The sequence below is a fragment of the Musca autumnalis genome, unplaced genomic scaffold (assembly GCF_047663935.1).
Source record: "Musca autumnalis isolate F117 unplaced genomic scaffold, ASM4766393v1 scaffold_5, whole genome shotgun sequence".
Lineage (NCBI taxonomy): Eukaryota > Metazoa > Arthropoda > Insecta > Diptera > Muscidae > Musca > Musca autumnalis.
Window position 1 is genome coordinate 78,929,916 of NW_027412088.1, and position 23,297 is coordinate 78,953,212.

The 23,297-nt window shown below is 34.3% G+C and overlaps 1 protein-coding gene across 4 annotated transcripts in view; it reads right to left on the reverse strand.

The window, feature by feature from the left end:
* The window catches only part of apt (apontic), a 90,489-nt gene that overhangs the window by 9,592 nt on the left and 57,600 nt on the right, over window positions 1–23,297 (reverse strand). For all 4 annotated transcript variants that reach the window (XM_073989307.1, XM_073989306.1, XM_073989305.1 and 1 more), the window contains one exon: window positions 143–251. In XM_073989307.1, the coding sequence (XP_073845408.1) occupies window positions 143–251 (109 nt within the window). The remainder of the gene's footprint in view (window positions 1–142; window positions 252–23,297) is intronic.

Genomic DNA, 23,297 nt, shown 5'->3' on the forward strand with positions numbered 1-23,297 from the left:
TTGCGAAATTTGAACTATTCATAAAAATGTAGAGTGGTGATGCCACACTCTGATTAATTGCATAAAAATATGGTCACCGTGATCATATATTTTTTGTCTATATGTGTTGTTAGTAAAAAATGCAGTCGTTATTTTAACTTACCTCCTTTAATATCAACTCCTTCTAATAAGCTGTGATTTGTGTTTTGCCAATTGGCAGCAGCCAATTTGACAAATGCCTCCAAATCGGTGGCAGAATATTGTTTATTAACCTGAAAATAAAACAATAAAGGAATACGATAATTAATCACTGCAGAATCGACAAAATAAGATTTATAAAAATATACATATTATTCTCTTAATAAAAATTTTTTAACAATAACAATAAATAAACAAAAAAAAAGATTTTTAATACTTTTCACAAATTCAATTATTTATTGTAATTAATAGCCAGTATAAAAATAAGATTTTTATTTAAAATTCAATGAGTGTTTTACAATTTGGTTAAAAAAAAAACACACACACACAAAATTCACCAAAGGCGGAGGCTTAAAACAAAAGACATTATGGCGGATTTCAATATTTAGTATAAAATTATTTTTTTTGTTTTGTGATGAGGTTTTAATACTTTTTGCTTTTTTGTCAATAAATAAAGCGCCAACCAAAATTTACACATTTTGCGTATTATGAAAAAAGCGACGAGTATTTAAATGTTTTACTTTACATTTCTCGCTCCCTCCATATTTCCTACTTATCATAATAATAACAATAAAATAAATACGAAGGAAAAGAGAGAAGCAAAGTTTTTAACATTAAAAAATAATAAAATAAAAATTTTTAAGAAAACAATGACCCATAAAATCTTGAATATTATAAACAAGCGAATGAACTTTATTTTGGCATTTTTTGTTTTTGCTGACTGACAAGGATGAGGATAATAATAACAAGACAATATAAGAGGCACAAATGCGTTTTTTTATTTTGTTTTAATTTCAAATTCCAACCCTCCTCTAATGGAGCTGTCAAAATGATTTCAATTTCAGTTTCATTTTTTTCATATTTGTGATGATAAAGTGTATATGAGTGTGTAACCAATACCATTCAATTAAGAATTCCATTTGCTAAATATTTCTCTTAAGAGGTAATTATTATTGCAGGGTTGGGAAATCCGTACACGAAAAAGGAAATTGAATAAGTGTGTGATAAAACTAATATAAATAACACATTTGTAATTCACTTCCCATTTGTTTTCACAGTTTGCCCTCTCCCCCCCTCTCTTCGTCTCTTTTTTTTACTTAATATGTGCAAACACGTACAAGATTTTAATGCGTCATTAAAATCGGAATTCACCCTAACCTTAATATAATAATAAAAAATGCATTTTATTTTGTCCCCCCAACAGCAACCTTTTTGCCTCTCGAATCACTTCGTGTTAAATGTCTCATTTATATACCTTCTTTGTATGTATTGTAACTTTTTTTTAAATCTGTAAGAAATTATTATTAATTCATGCAACAGCAATAATTGTATTTTTATGCAGTGTTTATTTGTTAAATCAAACGATAATACTTTTAGTTACAAAAATATCACGTACAGCGTTTTTTATTGTGATTTTTATTCACAAAAAAAAAAAAACTACGCTGTTGAAAGAAGGGACAAGTTTTAGTTGAGGAGATTAAGTGCATTTAAAGCGAGTGTAAAAAAAAAGAAATCTGCAAATTTGTCAGTTAGGACAATATAACAAATCTGACCCATATCTTTCACAGAATCTCAGAATAAATGGAGAATGTCATTTTTTAAATTTTATATTTTTTGGTTAAGCAAATTAAGAAATCTCCTATAATATATAAAATTATATGATATAGCCCAATGAAACACATAACCATGGGCAGGGGAAAATGTGAATGTCAAATGAAAAATATTATAAAGAAAATATAATCCTATCTTAGTACTTGTCAGCATAAGCAAAGCTTAAACTTATGTTGGACAAACTCGTTTCCTGAAGGGTCGATCTTTTTGATCGTTTTCTCAAACAGTCCTATTATGCAAGGTCATCACCAAAATTCTGGCACCACAGTCAAAAAAATTAACAAAATAATACAGATTAAGCGAAATTAATATTTTAATTAACTAGATAAATTATAGGGCTTGATGTTGTTCTGAAAGTTTAATTCAGGAAATCATTGTTTTGAACTACATCGCAAAAATTTTGTAATGCAATTAGTTTGCGTTACGAAACATTTTACTTGTAATTTCATGGTAGAACAAACAAGGTAACGTAAATACTACAACAAATACAACTCAACAACAACCACATAGAAATTTGTTTTTGTTTGTAATGTTAGTGTCATCGGTAAATGTAAACAAAATAAGGAAATGTTTATAAATTATTGGAATTTAAAAAACTAATATTTTTTACATTTGATTGAATATTTTGGAAAACATGAATGAAAATTCGTTACATTTTCAATTTGAATGTTTCCATATCATTCCACTAAATGCATAATTTGTCGCAAAAAGTAGAAATCTTGCAAATAGGTTTGAGGTCGCTGGAAATTCATTGAAAAAGGGGAAGTTGTTTCGCAGGCGGATATTTGTCAGAACACTGAGCTATATTTTTCAAATGATGAAAACAAATTCTTCTGATATACATAACCTCAGCCTGTGTATATTGAAAAAAAAAAATTTCCAAAAAACGTAGGGGGTTTTAAAAATTTTGGGAGTTTGAACCGACAAAAATTTTGATTAGGATTAAAGATCAAAAGTTTTGCGAAGGAGATACTAAAACGAATGGATCACCAGCCACTACATATGCCGTTTTTACACCCATAGGGGTTTTTACACCCTTCGGGCTGTTTGCTCAAGAAGTATGGAGTTGCCCCCGAAAAAAACTTTTTCCTTCGTATTTGAAGAAGCGAATGCAAGTTGCTTCAACAAAAATCAAAGTGATCCAAGAGCAAGTCTTAAAGTGAACTTATCCCAAATTTTGTGTGGGAGTTACCTGAAGGAGTGGACAAATATAGTCCATATTCGAACCTGCTCTATATCTGGTAGATATATTAGGATGTGAAAAGTATGGACCAAGTCGGTCACTCCCTTCAAGAGTTGTCATGCGCACAATTTTTCCGAACATTTTTGAACTTTGTGGGGGAGGTACCTGAAGGAGTGGACCGATATGGCTTATCTTCGAACTTAAACTAAGTTTGCACAAAATATTACGAAGGCCACATTTTGGACCAAATCGGCAGATCCGTTCGAGAGTTATCTTGCGCTCCAACCACTACACACGGTGTCATCGGTTTTTTTTTGTAACTTTCAGGCTATTTTCTCAGGAAGTAAGGACTTGCTCCTGATGAAACTTATACCGTCGTATGAGGGGCGGTGAACACAGGTTGCTACAATAAAAATCAAAGCGATTCGAGAGCAGGTCCTAAACTGAACTTTTTCGAAATTTTGTGTGGGAGGCACCCGAAGGAGTGGACCGATTGAGTCCATATTGGAACCTCATCTAAGTCTGGTACAAATTTCACGATGTGCAAAGTATGGACCAAGTCGGTTACTTCCTTCAAGAGTTATCATGCGCACAAATTTTTCGAACATTTCCGAACTTTTGTGGGGGAGGTACCGGAAGGAGTGGACCGATATAACCCATCTTCGAGCTTAAACTAAGTTTGGACAAAATATTACGAAAGCCAAACTTTGGACTGAATCGGTTGATCCGTTCGAGAGTTATCGTGCGCTCCAGCCAGACAGACAGACGGACGGACATTGCAAAATCAACTCCAAATTGTCTCAAACACATTTCGTCCAAACATACTTGGGGTCTAAAACATTATATACATACACTCGTTAGCATAAATGCTGAGGGTATAAATATATTCGAAGGGAAATTTACTTCCTACATTTTCTCCGAAATCGGAACGAATTCCCCTACGAAAAATCGTATAGAAATCGCAACGAAATCTGAAAGATTTTACTTCCGAAGTTGTTCCGATATGTCGGACATCCGACATTTGGTTTGGTGGGTGGGTTTGGTCTACGTCGATAGTCAAGCGGACCTCAAATGAAATGGCGGATGAGCTAATGTATCACGGATCAGCGTCAAAAAGTGTAAGGCTTGCCAGATTGGACACATTGCACGCTAATTGCAAGGTTTCCAGGCAATCATGGCAGAACTACCAGGTAGTGGTATCACACCAGCTGATCGAATATGAAAAGTGAAATCCCTTTATAAAAAATTATTTTTGTTGTAATTTCCTCTACAACATAAAGAAAGTTTTGACATAACATATTCAAAATTTTACGATGCCACTACCTGGGTAATTGTGCCATACAGACAATCTATCTGGTCAAGCATCTCCAAACGCAGAATCACATCTTTACTTTCCCATTAGAAGTCGATAGCAGTAGACATTTACGAGCCACTACGATATAAGATTAATGTCTTGCAAATGGGAAGGATACGAAATTGCTGACTACTGCTGGCTATGGGAAGATAAAGAAGAAACATAAAAAATGTGGCATACATATGTATGTGGCTGTCCAAAGCTTAAGACCAAGAAAGAGGTGATTACAAGTGGATGTAAAATAACACTGTGAACCGCAATTTTGGGACAGAGCTAATCCTTTTGGGGATGAAAGACCTTGATGAGGATATTAAGAATCCCGCAGTACAGATCTGCCGTGAGTCGAACTTCCGAGTTATGGCGTGATTAAATTTCTGCTGAAGGCCCTGTAAGGCATCTGAAATTAGCGTCATATCTTTGTTAACTGGTCTTTTAGCTTATTTATGAGATGACATGTCTGCAGTCAAATCGAATGAAGATTATTTTCGTAGAGCATTTCGATCTTCTAACTTGCTTCCTTCAATGTCCTTTTCGTCCCTTATTTTAAGAACCGCTATACAAGTACCACAAGATGAAGTTTTTCAGCTTCGAAATGTTCTGCAAAAATGTCGCTCAGGAAATTTTAGGTACGACTCGCATTGACAACTAATCGATTTTGTTGCATTTTCATGGTCATTATTGACATTTGACGATTGTTTTGATTTTTGATTTTTTCATCGAACGTAGTCCTGGTGATTTTGATTACCAAGGTATACACCTTTTTCACATGTAATTCGAAACATTCCAGTTGTAATTCGTAACATTTCATTTGTAATTCGATTATTCTATTTGTAATTCGTAACATTTTATTTGTAATTCGAGAATTCCATTTGTAATTCGAATTATTCCATTTGTAATTCGAATTATTCCATTTGTAATTCGAATTATTCTATTTGTAATTCGAATTATTCTATTTGTAATTCGAATTATTCCTTTTGAAATTCGAATTATTCCATTTGGAATTCGAATTATTCTATTTGTAATTTGAATTATTTTATTTGTAATTCGAATTGTTTTATTAGTAATTCGAATTATTCCATTTGTAATTCGAAATATTCCAATTGAAATTACAAATAGAATAATTCGAATTACAAATGGAATAATTCGAATTTCAAATGGAATGATTCGAATTACAAATAAAACAATTCGAATTACAAATAAAATAATACAAATTTCAAATAGAATAATTCGAATTACAAATAGAATAATTCGAATTTCAAATGGAATAATTCGAATTACAAATGGAATAATTCGAATTACAAATGGAATCATTCGAATTACAAATGGAATCATTCGAATTACAAATGGAATAATTCGAATAACAAATAGAATAATTCGAATTACAATTGAAATGTTTCGAATTACAAATGGAATTCTCGAATTACAAATAAAATGTTACGAATTACAAATGGAATTCTCGAATTACAACTAAAATGATTCGAATTACATCTGAAAAAGGTGTAGTGTTTTTCGTTGGCAATGCTTGGTCATGCGTCCTGACATACATGGCACGACAACTATCGAAAAGATGAACCAGAAAATTAGATCAACTTCCAAAATGGAATGGAATGGTGAACTTCTATGCAACAGTTCAACAATTTTGTGCTTTAATACAAATCAAATTTATTATCAAAACGTCCGCATTTATTCGGAACGTGCACAAACGCTAAGATAAATATCCTTAAAGTGTCTATGTTTTTGGTGGCAAGTTCATACGTCCAAAAAAGGCCTAATAATATATAATTTTTGGTGAAAAGAATTTCTACATGTAGACTGGATTCGATCTGTCCATAGATGAAAGTCTCAATTCACACAATCTGAAGGTATATCTTTTTTACTGGTTTAAAAGAAGATGCAAAATGTGGCTTTATTTATATTCCATAAATATTTAGCACTTGAAATCAAAATTATTTCTATAATATTTTTTTGCGAAAGTCCATATACATATAAACATAAAAGCATCGAATTAATTATTTGAAAATAAGAAAATAAAAATGACATACTAATTTGAAAATTTCGAAAAATTTACTTTCCCTCCATTATCAAAACGTCCTCAAAGAGCACAAAGAGAGCACCAAATGTTACTTGTCGAAATAAAACATTTTGTAACACCATTAATTTATAATGAATCTGAATAAGCACTTTTGGTGTTTAACTGATTTCTTTTTCAAAGTCGTCTTCCTTCAAACAAACAAATCAATATGGTCGTACGTACTCCTGACGTCGCCAATTGCCCCATTCTCCCCCACTCAATCCCTCTCTATATAAAAGAAGCACATATCATATTCTTGATAATTTTATTTAAAAAGAAAACACACAATTCGTATCTATTGGATGATGATGGTTGTGCATAATGTTTATAAATTTGTATGAACACATTTGTTCTATGATCCCCCTATAGAAACGAAGAACACCAATGAGTAATTTCCCCCCCCCTTCTTGTGCTATAACAACGATCTGCCCAATTGTTTGTCCACTGGCTCCAGATGGTATTTCAAATTGTTATGGCCATATTATGTTCGGGGGTGTGAGTGCGTTTGTGCATTATTCTGGAGTGGTTCTTTTTTGATTTGTTGTCTAAAGATGTATTACTCCACTTTAAATAAGGCGAACAGAAAAGTAGAAGCAAAAAACGAAATGAAATAAAATTAAGAATCAAATTTATTTTTAGTGAAGTGATTATGATTATTTTGATTGCTTAATGTAATTTTTTTCCTTTTTATTTTTATTCTACTTATCCAAGTGATTCTTTCTTTCTATGAAATTAAGAATTTTTGGGCATTAAAGAGAGGGCTAAAAATGCCGAAAAAAATAAAATAAGGTGATAGAGGAAATATGATTTGAATGAATTGAAGGGTACAAATAAATATGTATGCATTGTATGTACCTATGTGTGTGTACATTTGTATATGTATATGTTCATCATAAGAAATCACACCATTCAGTTAATGGCATTTGCTAATAACAAAAATCTATAACACCATTGAGACATCTAAATTGAAGTAAAGTGATTTAAACAGAGACGTGCTATTCGAAAATCAATACCGAAAGAAAAAAAAATACATTTTAACAATTAAATAATCTGTTGAAAGAAAATTTGAAAATTTATTCGATTCACAACTAGTACTCATATGCATATTAAATACATAGCGCACAGTGACAAACTCGCAACAAATAGAAGCACATACGGATAAAGACCCAAAAGGAAAGGCTCATGTCTACCAGTTTTAATTATGAAATTATGAACCTTCTATGGTCATAAAGGTTAAGCGGTTTGCTTAGCAAAAACTCCCATTACTAAATAAGGGGTTATATAGTTCTTATTGGTAGCCGTAACTACCACCGTAACTATTCCTAGGTCTGGCAAAATCAAATTTTCAGCGGTGACAAAATACCCCTCATTGTAATGTTGGCGACATTTCCAGAGTATTTCGGTCATGAAAAACTTCTCTACAAGTGGTGCTGTAAGACATGGATATTCGGACTCGGTGATAAACAGTAGGTCCCATATCATTGAGCTAATATTAATCGGGGTGCAAACATTGATATGATAGAAGTCTCCCTAGTCCCTTCTGGGATGTTTGTGGAACAGTTATATAACTACTTACATAACAACACTCTTCGTGTTTTTGTTAAAAATTGTTTCGTGAGCGTTGAACTCTAAACTCTCTCACACACTGTGTGTGTCACTGCCACTCATTACATGGTAATGCCTTGTAAAATAAAATAAGAAATAACCAATTATTTTTAGTCTACGGGTAATGCAGATGGTAAGTTGCTTACATTACTTTGTAATGGGCTATCCAGCTCATGTAGCACATATAGGCCTTCCCCACTGAAAATATTGCAAGAATGGCCACAATGACTATTTGTTTTAAAATATTCAACTCAATCCGAGATGTGGCCACATGTCCGTTTACATGAGTCGAATAACCCATTACAAAGTAATGTATTGGTAATGCATTGTAAAATAAAAGAAGAAATAGCCAATTATTTTTCAGTCTGCGGGTAATGCAGATGGTAAGTTGTTTACATTACTTTGTAATGGCCTATCCAGCTCAGGTGGCAGGTATAGCCCTCGCCACAAAAACAAAAGTATTGTAAGAATGGCCACAATGACTAACATGTCGGGCTACATAAGCCGAATAACCCATTACAAAATAAAGTAAACAAACTACCTTTTTCATTACAAGTAGGATATAAAATATCGGTTATTTTATATTTTAGCAGTAGAGCACACATTTTTGAATTTTTATGGGGTTGGTCGGATGTAGACAACCTTCGAACCTAAATTTATTTAAAAAAATCACGATGTACATCATTTGGACCAAATCGGCTAATCAATTCCAGAGTTGACTTTCTCAGTTGTCATTTTATTTGCCGGGCCCAGGTATATTTAGACGCTTCGGCCATTATCTCAGGATGACCCACGAAATAAAAATATCATCGTTGCAATCAGCACCACACAAACTTCCTTTCGCTAAAAACTACCAAAATCCTTAAGCGGCACCTTATTGAAAAAGTTTTATCTTTTGTGGGAGAAGTACTTGAAGAAGTTTACCGATAAATACCGTCTCCTAACATGTTATAAGTTTGGAAGAAACATTTGCATCAAATCGGTTACCGCGTTCGAGAGTTACATTTGTATCAGCAGTCATTTTATTCCGCTTTTTCGCCATTTACTCAGGAAATATAAATATGTCCATGAAAATAAAATACATCGATGTAATCAGGACCGATAAACAGCAAGAATTTCAAAACTATTCCCGAACAGGTCTAAGCTAAAAGAAATTCTACGCGCAGAGAAAACATATGATTGATCCAACAATATTCGAAGAGCAAAATATGTATTGTAAAGATATTGTTAGATTCCGATTGTAGTATTGTGAGTCCAACAATCGTTTTTGTTAATTACAACAATTGTTTTTGTCATATCCAACAATAGTTGTTGTCATATCCAACAATAGTTTTTGTCTGCTGGACAATATTATTATCTTTTCTCCGACAATTTTATTCTCTGTTCTCGGTATTCGATGCCGTGGTGAAAAAAACCAATTTTGGTAAGTTTTGTTTGTATGAGTTCCTCTTATCTTTGTTTTTTTAATCTTTGTTCTTTTTTTGTATGTACAAAATTAGATTCCTGTTTTTATTTGCTTCTTCTTCCTCAGTCGCCTTGGTGTTCTGATAGTTGAGTTACACAACAATCTGAGAAGTGCTTTTGGTCGTAATTTGTGTATTCTTTTCATATTTGTTGTGGTTTTATGGTATTCCTTGTGTTGGGGTAGGTGCTTGGAGGATGACCGCAATGGAGTAGTTATGTTTCTTCATTCAATTTGTTGTCTTTTTAGTTAGACCTGGCAAAACCTGACCATGTTTAGTGTTTGCCAACGCTCATAATATTATACGTTACATTTATACCAAAGTGGAATGTGTATATGAGAATTATATGCGATCAAATCAAAAATATCAGCAAGTCCCGATTTACATTAGACGAGTTTGTTTGCGGTAATTTTTCTCATTCCTTTTTAAACTTGCCTATAGCGTTTAAATTCTGTCCCGACGAATTGTGTTTTTAAAGCAATGAAAATAATGTCAAATACGAAAAGCATAAAAGGAATTGCCTGAAAATTGCCAGTACGAGCAATTTTTTCCATTTCCATTCCCCCTTAGTGACAGAACTAATACAAACAGGGACTTGCCGCAAGTAAACTTGCCTAATGTGAATTGGGACTTACAGGTTTTCTGGGCTGACAATAGTTTTTGTAAAAATTCTAGATTATTATAGTTCCTACCATAGGTATAGTCAATGATTTTTTACAATATTAAGGAATTTCGCAAGTTGTTTTTGTTTTGTATGTTTGAAGCAAACGATGGTATTTTCAGATTTGCAATTGCAATGCTTGAACAAAACAAATGTATTGTTGGAACAAAAATAGATATTGTTGTTCCAACAAAAGCGAAAAATATTTTTTATCTGTGTGCACGATGTTCAACGTTTGGACAGGCACTCAATTCGAGATTTATGGTGGTGGCCTTAGGGGTTTTAGATCTTTTGGACGGACCATTTTCTCAGGATGTACTGACTTGCTAACGAAAAGATTGTAATTATGGATCACAAGAACTACCTTTGGTAATAAATTTCAAAACAATCCTCAATCAAACATGCATTAAGCCGCGCTTAATTGAAAACTGTTGGTACCAGAAAGACAAGCGGATCGACTTTAAATCATGTGAGGTTTAATGCCATTATTTCAAAGAGATACATTGCAAACATTCACAAGGACTCTCTCAAAAACTTCTGCACTTGGGATTCGAGATGTCCAGGCTTCTAACAGCTATAATCCGGTGAATCAATGAGTCACAGTTCAATGAAGTATTGATGGTATAATTTATATATAATTTTCAGGAACAAAAAAAAAATGTGCAAAAATTAAATTATCCAAAATTTATTGGGCAGCCCACAAACGTTACGAAAAATCAATTTAAATAAATTAAAAAAGAAAAAATAATTTATTTGATTTTCAAAATTGATTAAGAAAAATAAATAATTTTTGAGGCGCCAATAATACAACCAACCTAACCTACATAAAATACATGGAAATCTCTCAAAATCGAACAACAACCATCCAACCAACATAAACAAAACATTTCGCTAAACATCAAAGCAACAAATAAATCGATATAAATATGGAGAAAAAATTAAAAAAATAACCCCAAAGAGAGAATGAATGGGAGGAAAATGAATTCTCAAACAAGGAGATAAATAGACAAATTGCCAGTGATGTATGACTCTTTATATCGGGTGCAATTGTGTGAGAGGAGGAGAATGGCATCGTTTATTGTAGTGTCACAATTAAGATCGTTTATGGCAGATTTAATACTTGAAGATATGTTCAATATGTTGCGATAAATATACAAACATTTCTCCACACGCACGCACACACTCAGTTTTGGATGTGTGTCCGGTAGTCTGACAAACAGATATCAAAACATCTTGATGTGATCGGTTCTGGGGGGGTAAATGTATCCCCATCCCACATAACGACAGCAGCAGCAGCAGTAGTAAAGTGAAACTAAAAGTACCGCCTGTCTTATATCATTGCAAGGCATTTTCTGTGGCATTTTATACCATCAATGAAAATATTAAGAAATGAGAATAAAATGAAAAACCAAGGGAATTAAAATTAAAAATACTACTAAAACACATTAATTTTGTTTAATAGAAGACACATGTTCCACACTACTACTGTCTGACTTATGGTTGGTTTGTTTGGTTAATGGACAAAATGTTTGGTATTATGGCATTTTGGGATATTATTTCACTTCGATATTAGAATTTATTTGATTTTGCTATTAATAGCAACAAATATCATTCAGTCTCATTGTATGAAATAATGTTAATTACTTTAAGCTCTAAAACACATCATCGTTTATAGAGTCTTCAGTAAAATACATTAAGATCCATTAAAAAGATAACATAAGATCTCTCTTTCTGCCGTTTCTTTGACAGCGATGAACGTTTATAGGTTTTGCCATCCAGCCATTCATCTATCTTTAACTAATAACAATGATTTCTTCTCTTTGAAAACAAATCATCTCTTGGCCTTATGTAGGCGTTTTTTGCTTTATTCTTAAATCGAAATAGAAGGAAACAAGACAAAAAAGTTCTTTTAAAGAAATCTATCGAAGAAACATGTTTTACATTGGCCATAATGTTAAATAATTAAGGTCAATAAACTAAGCTTTATGTGTGCCTATGTAATTAAATAAAATGTACGAGTATGTATGGATTTGTATCATTGAATATATATAACAGGCGTGCGAGCTAATAACAAGATCAGAGTCGTAATATTTTTTGAAGAAAATTCTTTATATGTATGTATATATAAGGAAAATTTATGTTTTGAGAAAATTTCAAGAAGTTAAATATTGTAAGACGTTGTAATCAGTACTACAAGAAGTACCTTCAGTAAAAATTTCAAAACAATCCTCGAAATGGTTTTAAATTGCAATTAAATGAAAAATGTTGAACTTTTGCGGGGAGATACCGAAAGTGGGCCGATATAGTTCTTCTACTAAATTGATGAAAATATAGAACATTTCAATGGAAATTTGCAACAAATCGTTTACTCCATTCTAGAGTATTATTTCCTGTTGCAAGAATGAATGAAATATTGCCTATTAATGACTAAAATAACCATTTAAATATTGTAGAATGTCCATCATAAACCACTTTCAAGTGATTTTTTATTTTAATTTTTTAATCATTTAGTGAGGCGAGGTTGTTTTTATCGAATCACCTTATATGCAAGATTTTATTTAGTCTTAATTAAAAACTCATCAAAATATGATACAGGTAAACGAGGTTGTATACAAGTTATCATCCTAATTAAGACCCTAATACCCTAGACAGACGGCATCCTTAATTCAAATTAATTAATGCATTATCTAAATTCTTATTGCACAAAAACGAAATGAATTTAAACTGCATTTACTAATTTTAATATGGCAATACTGTAGCAATATTCTACTGATTTGCACTAAATAACAAGGAATGGATATTGCAGTGCAAAATGATAAAAGAGTGCAACCAAAATGTGCATAGCGAACAACAACAAACTACATGGTAACCAACAAACAGCTGATTCATAAATGCAGAAATGGCCGTCTGTCAAGGAAAAATTAAATGCACATTGTAATCCAAGTTAACGTTGCCGTCTGTCTAGGGTATAATGTAAGTTGAAAATACAATTTAAATATATTTATTTTTAATGTAGACGTGAGTGTTTGTACCATATTTTGATGAGTTTTCATTTAAGATTATAATCTTATACATAAGGTGATTCGATAAACACACAAGCACAAAAAAAATAAAAACAATCAACTCAAAGAGTGTTTTTCGGAAGCTTTTTTATCGAATCACCTTTTATGTAAGATTTTGTCTAACCTTAAGTAAAAACTTATCAAAATATGATACAGGGATATGAGGTTGTAAAAAATCATCACCTTTATGTGAAGTGCGAAAGGTGTCTGAAGGATTGGCCCGTATTGTTGGCATATTTATGGACCTATATTTAAGGTAGTATTGGCTTCACAACGACCACCAGCTATTGAAGCTTCAACCCGATCCATAAACTATGTTGAATGAACAACAAAAGTGTTGAACTTGAGATACCTAAAGGAAAGGACCGACAAAGCCCATCTTGGAATTGGATGTAAAGTCATGCCTTTCGATAGTTATGGTGCCAACCGCCCTTTTATATTGGTCGCCTCAAACAGCCACAAACTGCACTTAAGCGGACTTTTCAACATTTGTGAGGGTGATACGGAAGGATTAGTCCGATAGTCCATGTTGGAATTTGGATTAAGTTTGTGAGAAATGTTACGATGTACAAATGATGGACCAATGTCAGTCGCTTCTTTCGTGCCTAAAGCTGAAACCACATACAACGTTTGAGTAAAGTTTTGTGTTGTGCGTTGAGAAAAAAACAACAACAACAGGGCGACGCCGATACCAAAGTCCAGCGTTTATCTGTTTGTCGGCATATGTATATTTCAAATGAATTTGAATTTTTCGGCATCATGCTCAACAGTGTAAATATGGCCAAAACGACACAAAACTTTACCCAAACGTTGTATGTGTTTTCAGCTTAACAGCTATTTAAGTTGGTCAGCGTACGATTTTTTAGAACTTTTGGACCATTATATCAAGAATCATGGACTTTGCCCATTTTATCGTTATAAACAGAATCACAAGGACTATCTGCGATGAAAATTTCAAAACAATTCCCGAACATCTCTTAAATCTCACTAAAATAAAAATGTTTTGAACTTTTGTCAGGGAAGTACCCTGTCTAAGATCTATGTTTCCAGAAAATATTACGAAGGCCACATTTTGGACCGACTCGGCAGATCTTTTCGAGAGTTATCTTGCGCTCCAACCACTACACACGGTGTCATAGGGTTTTTTTGTACTTTCAGGCTATTTTCTCAGGAAGTATGGACTTGCCCCTGATGCAACTTATAGCATCGTATGGGTGGCAATGAATACAGTTGCTACAACAAAAAATCAAAGCGATTAGAGAGAACTGAACTTTTCCGAAATTTTGTGTGGGAGGTACCCGAAGGAGTGGAGTCCATATTGGAAACTCATCTATGTCTGGTAGAAATTTCACGATGTGCAAAGTATGGCCCAATCGGTTACTTCTTTTAAGAGTTATCGTGCGCACAAATTTTCCGAACTTTTGTGGGGGAGGCACCGGAAGGAGTGGACCGATAGAACCCATCTTCGAACTTAAACTAAGTTTGGACAAAATATTACGAAAGCCAAATTTTGAACCGAATCGGTTGATTTGTTCGACAGTTATCGTGTGCTCCAGCCAGCCAGACATTCGGACGGACATGGTTAAATCAACTCCAAATTGTCTGAAACACATTTCGTCCAAACATACTTGGGGTCTAAAACCGTTATTTCGATGAGGCACATATTGCCCGTATGAAAGTGTATATACCCATGTTAGCATAAATGCTGAGGGTGTAAAAACATCATCCCCTCCTCCTGAGGAAAAAAAGTCAAAGTTGTATAAAAAAACTAAATAAATAAATCCGTTTAGGGTATGAGTTATCATAAATAGAATAATGAACATTACGCCTTTCAAAGGTAACTAAAAACAAACTGTCAAAGTAACAACATTTATAAACATTGAAATTTGATTATAATCATATATGGCTTAATGCGTATGTATGGGTAAATTTTTATTTTCTTTTATTTTGGAAATTGTATCTTGTTCGAAAAAAAAATATTCAAATATTTTCAAGTAAGTTTTAACACAAAGAGTAACACAATTCATTATTATTTGTTGTTGTTAAATGAAGTACTTAAAACCTAACTTGAAATATAAGCTACAACAAAACCAAAAGAAAAAAAAAACGATTTGATGTGGGTTACTTTTACATTTGATCCGTACACGCACACACACTTTTTTCTAAGCAAAAATATCCAACATCACCTATTATTTTAGCCCTGTTTATTTTGAATTTATGTTGTTGCTGTACATAAAGCTTGATTTCTTGGTGTCTTTTTTTTACTTTCTTCTTGATGCTGGGCGATTTGGCTGATGTTGTTGTTGTAGTTATTTGATAGATTTAATACTCTCCACATATCATAATTTCATTCGTCATTTAATTTTGTTTAATTTAATAGCAAAAGAAAGGGAGACGGGGGAGAAGAAATTTAAATCAGAAATAAACAAATTTTGAAATTACATTTAATGGAAAGAAAAGACAACGGTGGTTGCTGTTAATGGTTGGGTAATGATTGTGGCGCATTCAATAAATAATGGTTATAATTATGAACTTTAATACGATTTTATTTTAATACGTCATGGAAGGGGGTGACAATAAATTTATATGGGCCTTTTAAATAAATTAAGGAAAGTAATTATAATCTTCATTTATTGTCACCTCCAATGTTATTAAATCAAACTTTGATTAAGATATATTCCACCACAGGACACGTGGAAGAAATTAATGGAGCAACAATGAATATAAATCTTTTTCAAAGTGTGTTTTTTATCACTTTATATAAATATAATATATAATTTAGAACATTTCGTATTTTCAAACATAACAAATCACATGTGGATCAAATAAAAAACCCATAACGTCAAACACTTTTAGAATTTGCTCTAAATACTGAACATGGAACACCAAAAAACAAGAAGAAGAAAAACAAGTTATTCAAAAGGTAAAAAAATCTATCATACTTAATAAGTCATTAACCCAATGACAATACACGTCTTGTGGACCCTCAGTAATGAGAGATACTTACTTGTGAGTGTGGAACATGTGGAGTTATTCAAAATTGTTAAATAAAGATACCAAAAATAGTGAAGAAAAAAAATAATAAAAAGGAGAAACACCACCACATGTTCAACAAGATTGAAATATTTAAAATACCTCTACAACAATTGCCATCAATCTTAACGACTCTGGTTTGAGTTGTTGTTTTTTATATAAAACAATTAAAGCTTAACTTTTTTTCTCTGATATACAAATAAATAAAATCAGTCATACACCACATATTTTTTCGAAAAGGGGATTTAAATATCTCAACATCATCATTGATTGCCACCAACCAACCAACAGCAATACTAAAAAGTACATTTCTTTTTAAATCAAGTAACCAAGCCAAGCCAACTCAGGCCAGGCAGTCAGTCAATCGTCGTCGTCAATGCCCATAAAGACAATTGAACAATAACAACAACAATAAAGCTCTGTTAAAAAAGTAAAGAAAAAGACAATCTATAAGATACATTAACGCATAAATCTCCCACAAACATTTACACACTAATACACACCCATACAAAATTTCCATACACACATCCACATGGTGTTGGAGGAGTACTACTCATACTCCATACTTACAATATAAAATTATATAAAAAATTATAATCATACATACTTTCAATCACTTTTATTGTATCTGCTGCTGCTGCCACATCATTGCCAACAACAACAGCAGCAGCAGCAACACCAAGAATTTTGAAATTACATTTAAACCAAAACAACAACTACAATGGAAAAAAAATCATTTAAATTCGAAGAAATCACAAAATAAAACCCCAAAAAAAAAGAAATCATTTTCCTCTGATTATGCCTTCAAGTGTTTCATGATTTCTTTGTTGGCTTTGATCGGGGCTGGGTGTTTGATTGAAACGCTGTTATTCTTCTGCTGCTTTACTTGTTTTGTCTTTCTCTCGGTTTTTGTTCTTGTATGTGATTTGGGATAAAAGGCAAGTAGTAATGTTTAATTATGTGAAAGCATTATATTTAAACAGAAACCGCCACTAGAACCACTCACTCACACTGGTCCATAATCACCGTAGCAATAAATAATCGAAGAAAAAAAATTATATTAAAATTGTCTACAGCAAATCGATCATTGTAACTGTCTGTCCAAAGATATGTAAACACATTTAAATCATAAACATTGTGTGTTCAAAGAAATGAAGTAAGAAAGTCTTTATGCGGAGGAGAGAGAATATTTAAATTTAAAAGGTTGTTAAAGGTTTAAAACCTACACCACAACATCTCCATAAGCACAGAAATTCATTAGAAAGGCCCACAGTTCAACTTGTATAACTGTAAGCAGGGACCCAGGGCGATGAAAACAGTCGCGGCGATAGTCGCGGAGGTCACCCTGAAGTGACTTCCGTTGTGAAGAAATGAACCACGCCGGCGTGTCGTCTTGGAAGTCACTCCAGCGAAAAAAAAATATTTTTTATTTTTTTCTATTTATTTTAATTTAGTTTTTTTATTTTTATTTTTTATTTTTAATTTGTTTATTTCTCTTCTGTTTTAGACAAATTATTCTTTGCAAATTCCGCCTACATTAATTTTGTAATTTTAAAAATGTGATGTTTGGTTGCCTTACTTGGGAAGCGAACCCGGACCTTCAGAGTGCAAAGCGAGTGTGCTTACCGCTGCACCACCCTCTCATATAGTGTTCTATATTTGTTTAAATGTGTGGAATCATTAAATAAACATTAAATAAATAAAGTCACTCAGAAGTTACTCCGAAGTGTCGGCATACGCGATAAAAGGTAATCACAATAAGGCTATAGAAATTGTTTGTGTATTTCTCCAACGATCTTCCTTGGCGTGTCTACGGATTGACTTCCTAGGCGAGGGAGTGAGAAACTCACTTCCAAATGTTGGCAGGGATATAACTCATATAGCTAAGATATTCCTATTACTCCATAAGGAAACCAAGCTCACCAATAATTGCAGCTTCCCAGCAAAAATACCCCTTATTTCGAGCGACATGTCCTTGTTAAAATAATGGGTTAGTACACGCAGAGAAAAAAATATGTTTGATCCAACAATATTCCAAGAGCAAAATATGTATTGTTAACATATTGTTGGATTCCTCATGTAGTATTGTAAATCCAAAAATAGTTTGTGTCAACTGAACAATATTTCTCTCTTTTCTTCGAAAATTTGTTTCTCTTCTCTCGTTATTCGATGCCGTGTTGAAAAAACAATTTTGGTGAGTTGTGGTGTGTATGTATGACATGCTGCCTTTACCTTTGTTTTTGTGTGTATGTACTTGTGAGACTCTTGTTTTTATTTGTTTCTGTTTTGTTTCATTCTTTTTTCCTTTTCATGTTTGTTATGGTGTTTAATTATTCCTTATGTTGTGGTGGGTTCTTGTGGCTTTTTGTTTGTCTTTGTTGTCAGCCAATGCAGCAAACCATGTATTGTGTTCATCAATGATCGCAATATTATTCGCGACATTTATATCCAAGTTATGCGAAAAGTGTATATGAGAAGTATATGCACTCAAATCAAAAATGTCTGGGCTCGTTTTCTGGGCTGACAATACTTTTTGTAAACAAAATTAGATTATGATAGTTCCTACAATCGGTATTGTTAACGATTTTAACAATATTGCGGAAATTCGAAAGTTGTTTTTGTTTTCTATGTTTGGAACAAAAGATGGTATTTTTGGATTTGGATTACAATGTTTGAACAAAACAAATACATTTTTGGAACCAAAACATATATTTTTGTTCCAACTAAAGCGAAAAATATTTTTTCTCTGCGTGTAGGGGGTTTTGTAAGGGTTATTTTTGCTGGGTTACAGCGCTGTGATGGTTACAAGGTACTGAGGAAGGATCGTACCAGAAGTGGATATGGGGGGAATGGCTTTCCTGTAGCACCAGTCTGTTCAATACAAACCTATCTCGCTTGAGCTTGGCACTAAGGACCCGTACATGGAATGTGTGGAGATAGAACGAACTTCCAAGGTAGAGTTGCTTAACATATATGTATATCCCTCCGAATAATAGCTTTACTCCAGGTTATCGGAACAATATTAGCTCGCTTTTAGAAGGTCATGACCGACTGGTTTTAGGGTACTTTAATAATTATCATGGTTTGTGGCATTCGGTCCTAAGTAATGGCCAGAGGGGTATATCGCTGGCTCTACGCCCTTATGGCGACGCCCCTACCAGATTTAGCGGAGAGGGCCACAGTTCGCTAGACATCGTATCACTTGGTCTGGCAAATGATGTCACCTGGCCACCCGTCGTTTCATTGGGTCAGACCATCTCCCTTCGTCAGTCATGGGAAAGCTAACTGGCTTAGTTTCTGAGAGTTCACCAATCGCCGCTGCAAGGAACTGCCCAACATTTCTGATGTTATAGGACATCATCACAGCTGCTGATCGAATACCGATTTTTCCCAGTAGAAGCGGCGGGTCTAGCATGCTGAGCTTCGTCGAGTCCACCCTATGTTGGTCATCTGAAGAGTAACAGTTACGATACACTCGAACTCAGGGAAGAAGGAAGATACGACTTTGGTCACGTTATACTGCCTGATCCGTAGAGGTGAGCAAGCACCCCGGAAGTGACAAGGCGGAAAGAAGAGTACTACGTCCCATTAAATCTCCTCCCTGTATCGATCACCTTGGAATAAGTGAATTGTGGGTAACAGTTACGACACCTAAAAAAGGTGGAATATATGACCTCTGTCACGTTTGACGACGTTACGCTGACTTATCCCAAGAGGTCCGCAAGTTATTTTAATCGACAATTTGTAAAGCACGTCCGATGTGACAGGCGAAGATAGGAGTACTACATTGCATTAAATCTCTTCCCTATATCTGTATCGAGCACCCAATGTGTGACAGGGCGAAGAGAATTGTACTACGTTGCATTAGATGTCTTCTTACCGAGAGGAACCGCCACAATTTAAAATGGATGATTTTGAAAATGCGATTCGGAACGTTAGGCCCTGGCCGTATCTCCATGATAATGCTGAAACAGATTGATGAGCCGAAAGTTCCCAACATATCGCTAAACACCCACATAGTGCCCGAAGTCTGCAAAACGGACAGGGTGGTCTCGTTACTGAAGCCAGCCAAGGATGCCAGCAAAGGTGAATCGTAAAGACAGTTTCGCTTTTTTGGCCCGTAACAAAGACTCTTGAGGCTTTACTCCTTCCCAGCCTCAGAAATAGCACAGCACTACAACAGCGCTGCATGCCAGGATGCCGGCAAATTTGAGTTCCGATTTCGCTTTTGTTGGCCGTAGCAAACACTGTTGAGGTTTTACCCCTCCCCAGTATCAGAAAAAGCTATCTACTTGCCGGTCATCAGCATGGGTTCCCTAAGTCACACAGCATAAGAGCGCTACACGCCATCTCAACACGCTTTAGCCGAAGACTCGACCAAAACAAGCCATGCGATAGGACAGAGTTAGTGGGACGCGCTTTTCAAAAATTGTTGATGCAGTCAAGCACTCCACGCTGTTTGAGGACATCGATCAGACTAACCGCCGGGCAAGTTTGAACGTTGTGTAATCCATTATATGTATGGACGCCGGTCGTACGTGGCAAATCACAATCAGTTATTTAGTTATTCTAAGTTCATAAAAAGTTCTTAACTATTCAATGACTTTACAAAAAAAAAAAACAGACTTTAAAAACATTCCCTGTTTAAATAAAATACCTACCAATTGTTACCATTCTATTTTAATGACACCATACAATACAACGTGATGATGGGCGTGAGTGTGTGTGAGTACTTCTTGAAACCCTCAAACAGAAAGATATTGTCATTAAAACAGTTTTACAAACCAAGCAACAACAAAAACTACAAAACAAACCCTAATGTATAAAAATTGAAATAAATTAATTTTCATGGCAGAGAAGGAACACTAACTAAACAAATGTTTAAAGGTATTAATAAACCCCAACGTAAAACATGTTTTGTTGTAGTACGTGCGCGTTCATACAAACATACACGTTCCCCCATGCTCGTAAATATTTGAACATGTTACCTACGCATGCGCGCCTTAATTTTGTTTTGATTTTGATGTACGTTTGTGCTCAGTTTATTCCTTGTTTGATTCTATTTCTTCAAACTCTGCTCACGCAATTTTGGCAAAACCGAGCCAAACCAACACACACATTCATTCACACGTACATAAATAAAAGCAACTAAGGAAAAAACCTAAGTACCACAAATAATGTTTAAAGGTACTTAAGCCAAAAGAGTACAACAAATAAAATCACAAATTACAAAAACACGCACAGCTCAGCCACAGCTATCAAAGCAAACAAAATTAAAGCAAAAAATCAACTAATGACGACAAACAGCCAGACTGTCAGCCAGTCAGTCAGCTGAACAACAGCCAGAAATCAGATGAAAAATGTCACTGAACTAAACCCAAAAACTATGAGTGAGCCAGTCAGCCAGCCAGTTTTAGACAGACCAAATGGCGGGCGTTTAAATGAAACGCTGAACAACACAGCGATACAGGAAAAAAGTGTCAAACAGTACAAGAGATATAACAGCCAACCCAACCAAAAAAAAAAAAAAAAAAAAAAAAACAGAAAAAGAGTAAAACTCTAAGAAAATTAAATTTAATACCTCCACTACCATCAACGACATTTGACAAATTTACGTACGTTTTAAATGATTTTTGCTTAGACCAGCAACAAACAAACACAACATACCAACAACAACGACAACAACAAATTGTATGAAATATCGTAAATTTTATACAAAATCTGCGTAAATTTCTTATTGTTGTAGCCATTTGCCACAGAGACAGGCATGACATACGGCATTTAAACGCAATAAACAATGCCTAAATATCTACAATTGGGTTTGGCTGAGGTTACTAATAATAACGATAATAATGGCACGTTCTCTTTTTGGAAGATTTTTTGGTTAAATACTTGTCATAGATTAAAATTATTATTTTTTAAAATTAATTTTAAACATTTATTAAAAGTTTTTTTTTTTTTCTTGAGGTACTAAGGAGAGAATGGAGAATGGAAGTGAAGAATTGCTACGAATATATGTATACATATTTACGTGTTAAACTTATGTGCCCAGACCAATGTCAGGCATTAGGAATGGTCTTAGAACATTTCCCTCACTTGATCAGTTTTCTCTTATTAAAATATAAATATTAATAAAATATCTTCTTGGTGACGTGGGCTGAAAATATCATGTAGCAGAACTAATTTGAAGACTTATCTTGGTCCCTCTTCAATTTCAGCTCTATACCGACGTCCTATTGATGCCGTATGGCGAACTATGTATCTCGAACACCCGTTAAATGTTGTGAGGAGTTCGACTTGGATTTGCCCGAAAAAATTGCGCCGTGAGTGTTATGAACTTTGTCGAGACAACCCTAACGAGCCTAAAGTTAGGGAGCTGGCACAGGAAGTTTTTTAGATTGGTCAGTGAGCATAAACGGAACAAGCGGCTATATAATCTGAAGAGTTACAACATTGGAGCCGGAATTAATGAACGGTTAAGTCACACTCGAACCTGGGAAGAATGAAAATTTCATCTCCGTCACGTTTGGCGACGTTACGCTAACTGATCGGAAGATGTGCGCAAGATATTTTAATCAACTATTTGTTGAGCAACCAGGAAATGACATGGCAAAGAGAAAATGACAAAAAAGAGAAAAAGTACTGTTGCTAGCCACCCATATGTTGCCCAAATTTTGGAAAATGGGTAGGGTGGTCCCGCTACTGAAGCCAGGCAGGGATGCCAACAAACATAAATCGTACAAACCGATTTTTTCATTGTTTCCCGCATCAAAGACTCTTGAAGCTGTACTCCTCCCCAGCAGCAGAAAAAGCTATACAGTTGCCGATCATCAGTATGGGTTTAGTAAGCACAGCACTACAACAGGGCTGCAAGCCATCTCCACACAAATTAGTCGAGGATCGAGAGAACAAGCCTTGCGATAGGACCGTGTTGGTGGCGCTCGATGCTGTCAAGCATCCCACGCTGTTTGAAGACATCGACCACACTACCCTCCGGCCAAGCTTGAAACGTTATGTAATCAAATACATATATGTATGTTTGACCGCCAGTCGTACGTGGAATTCAAGAACAATAAG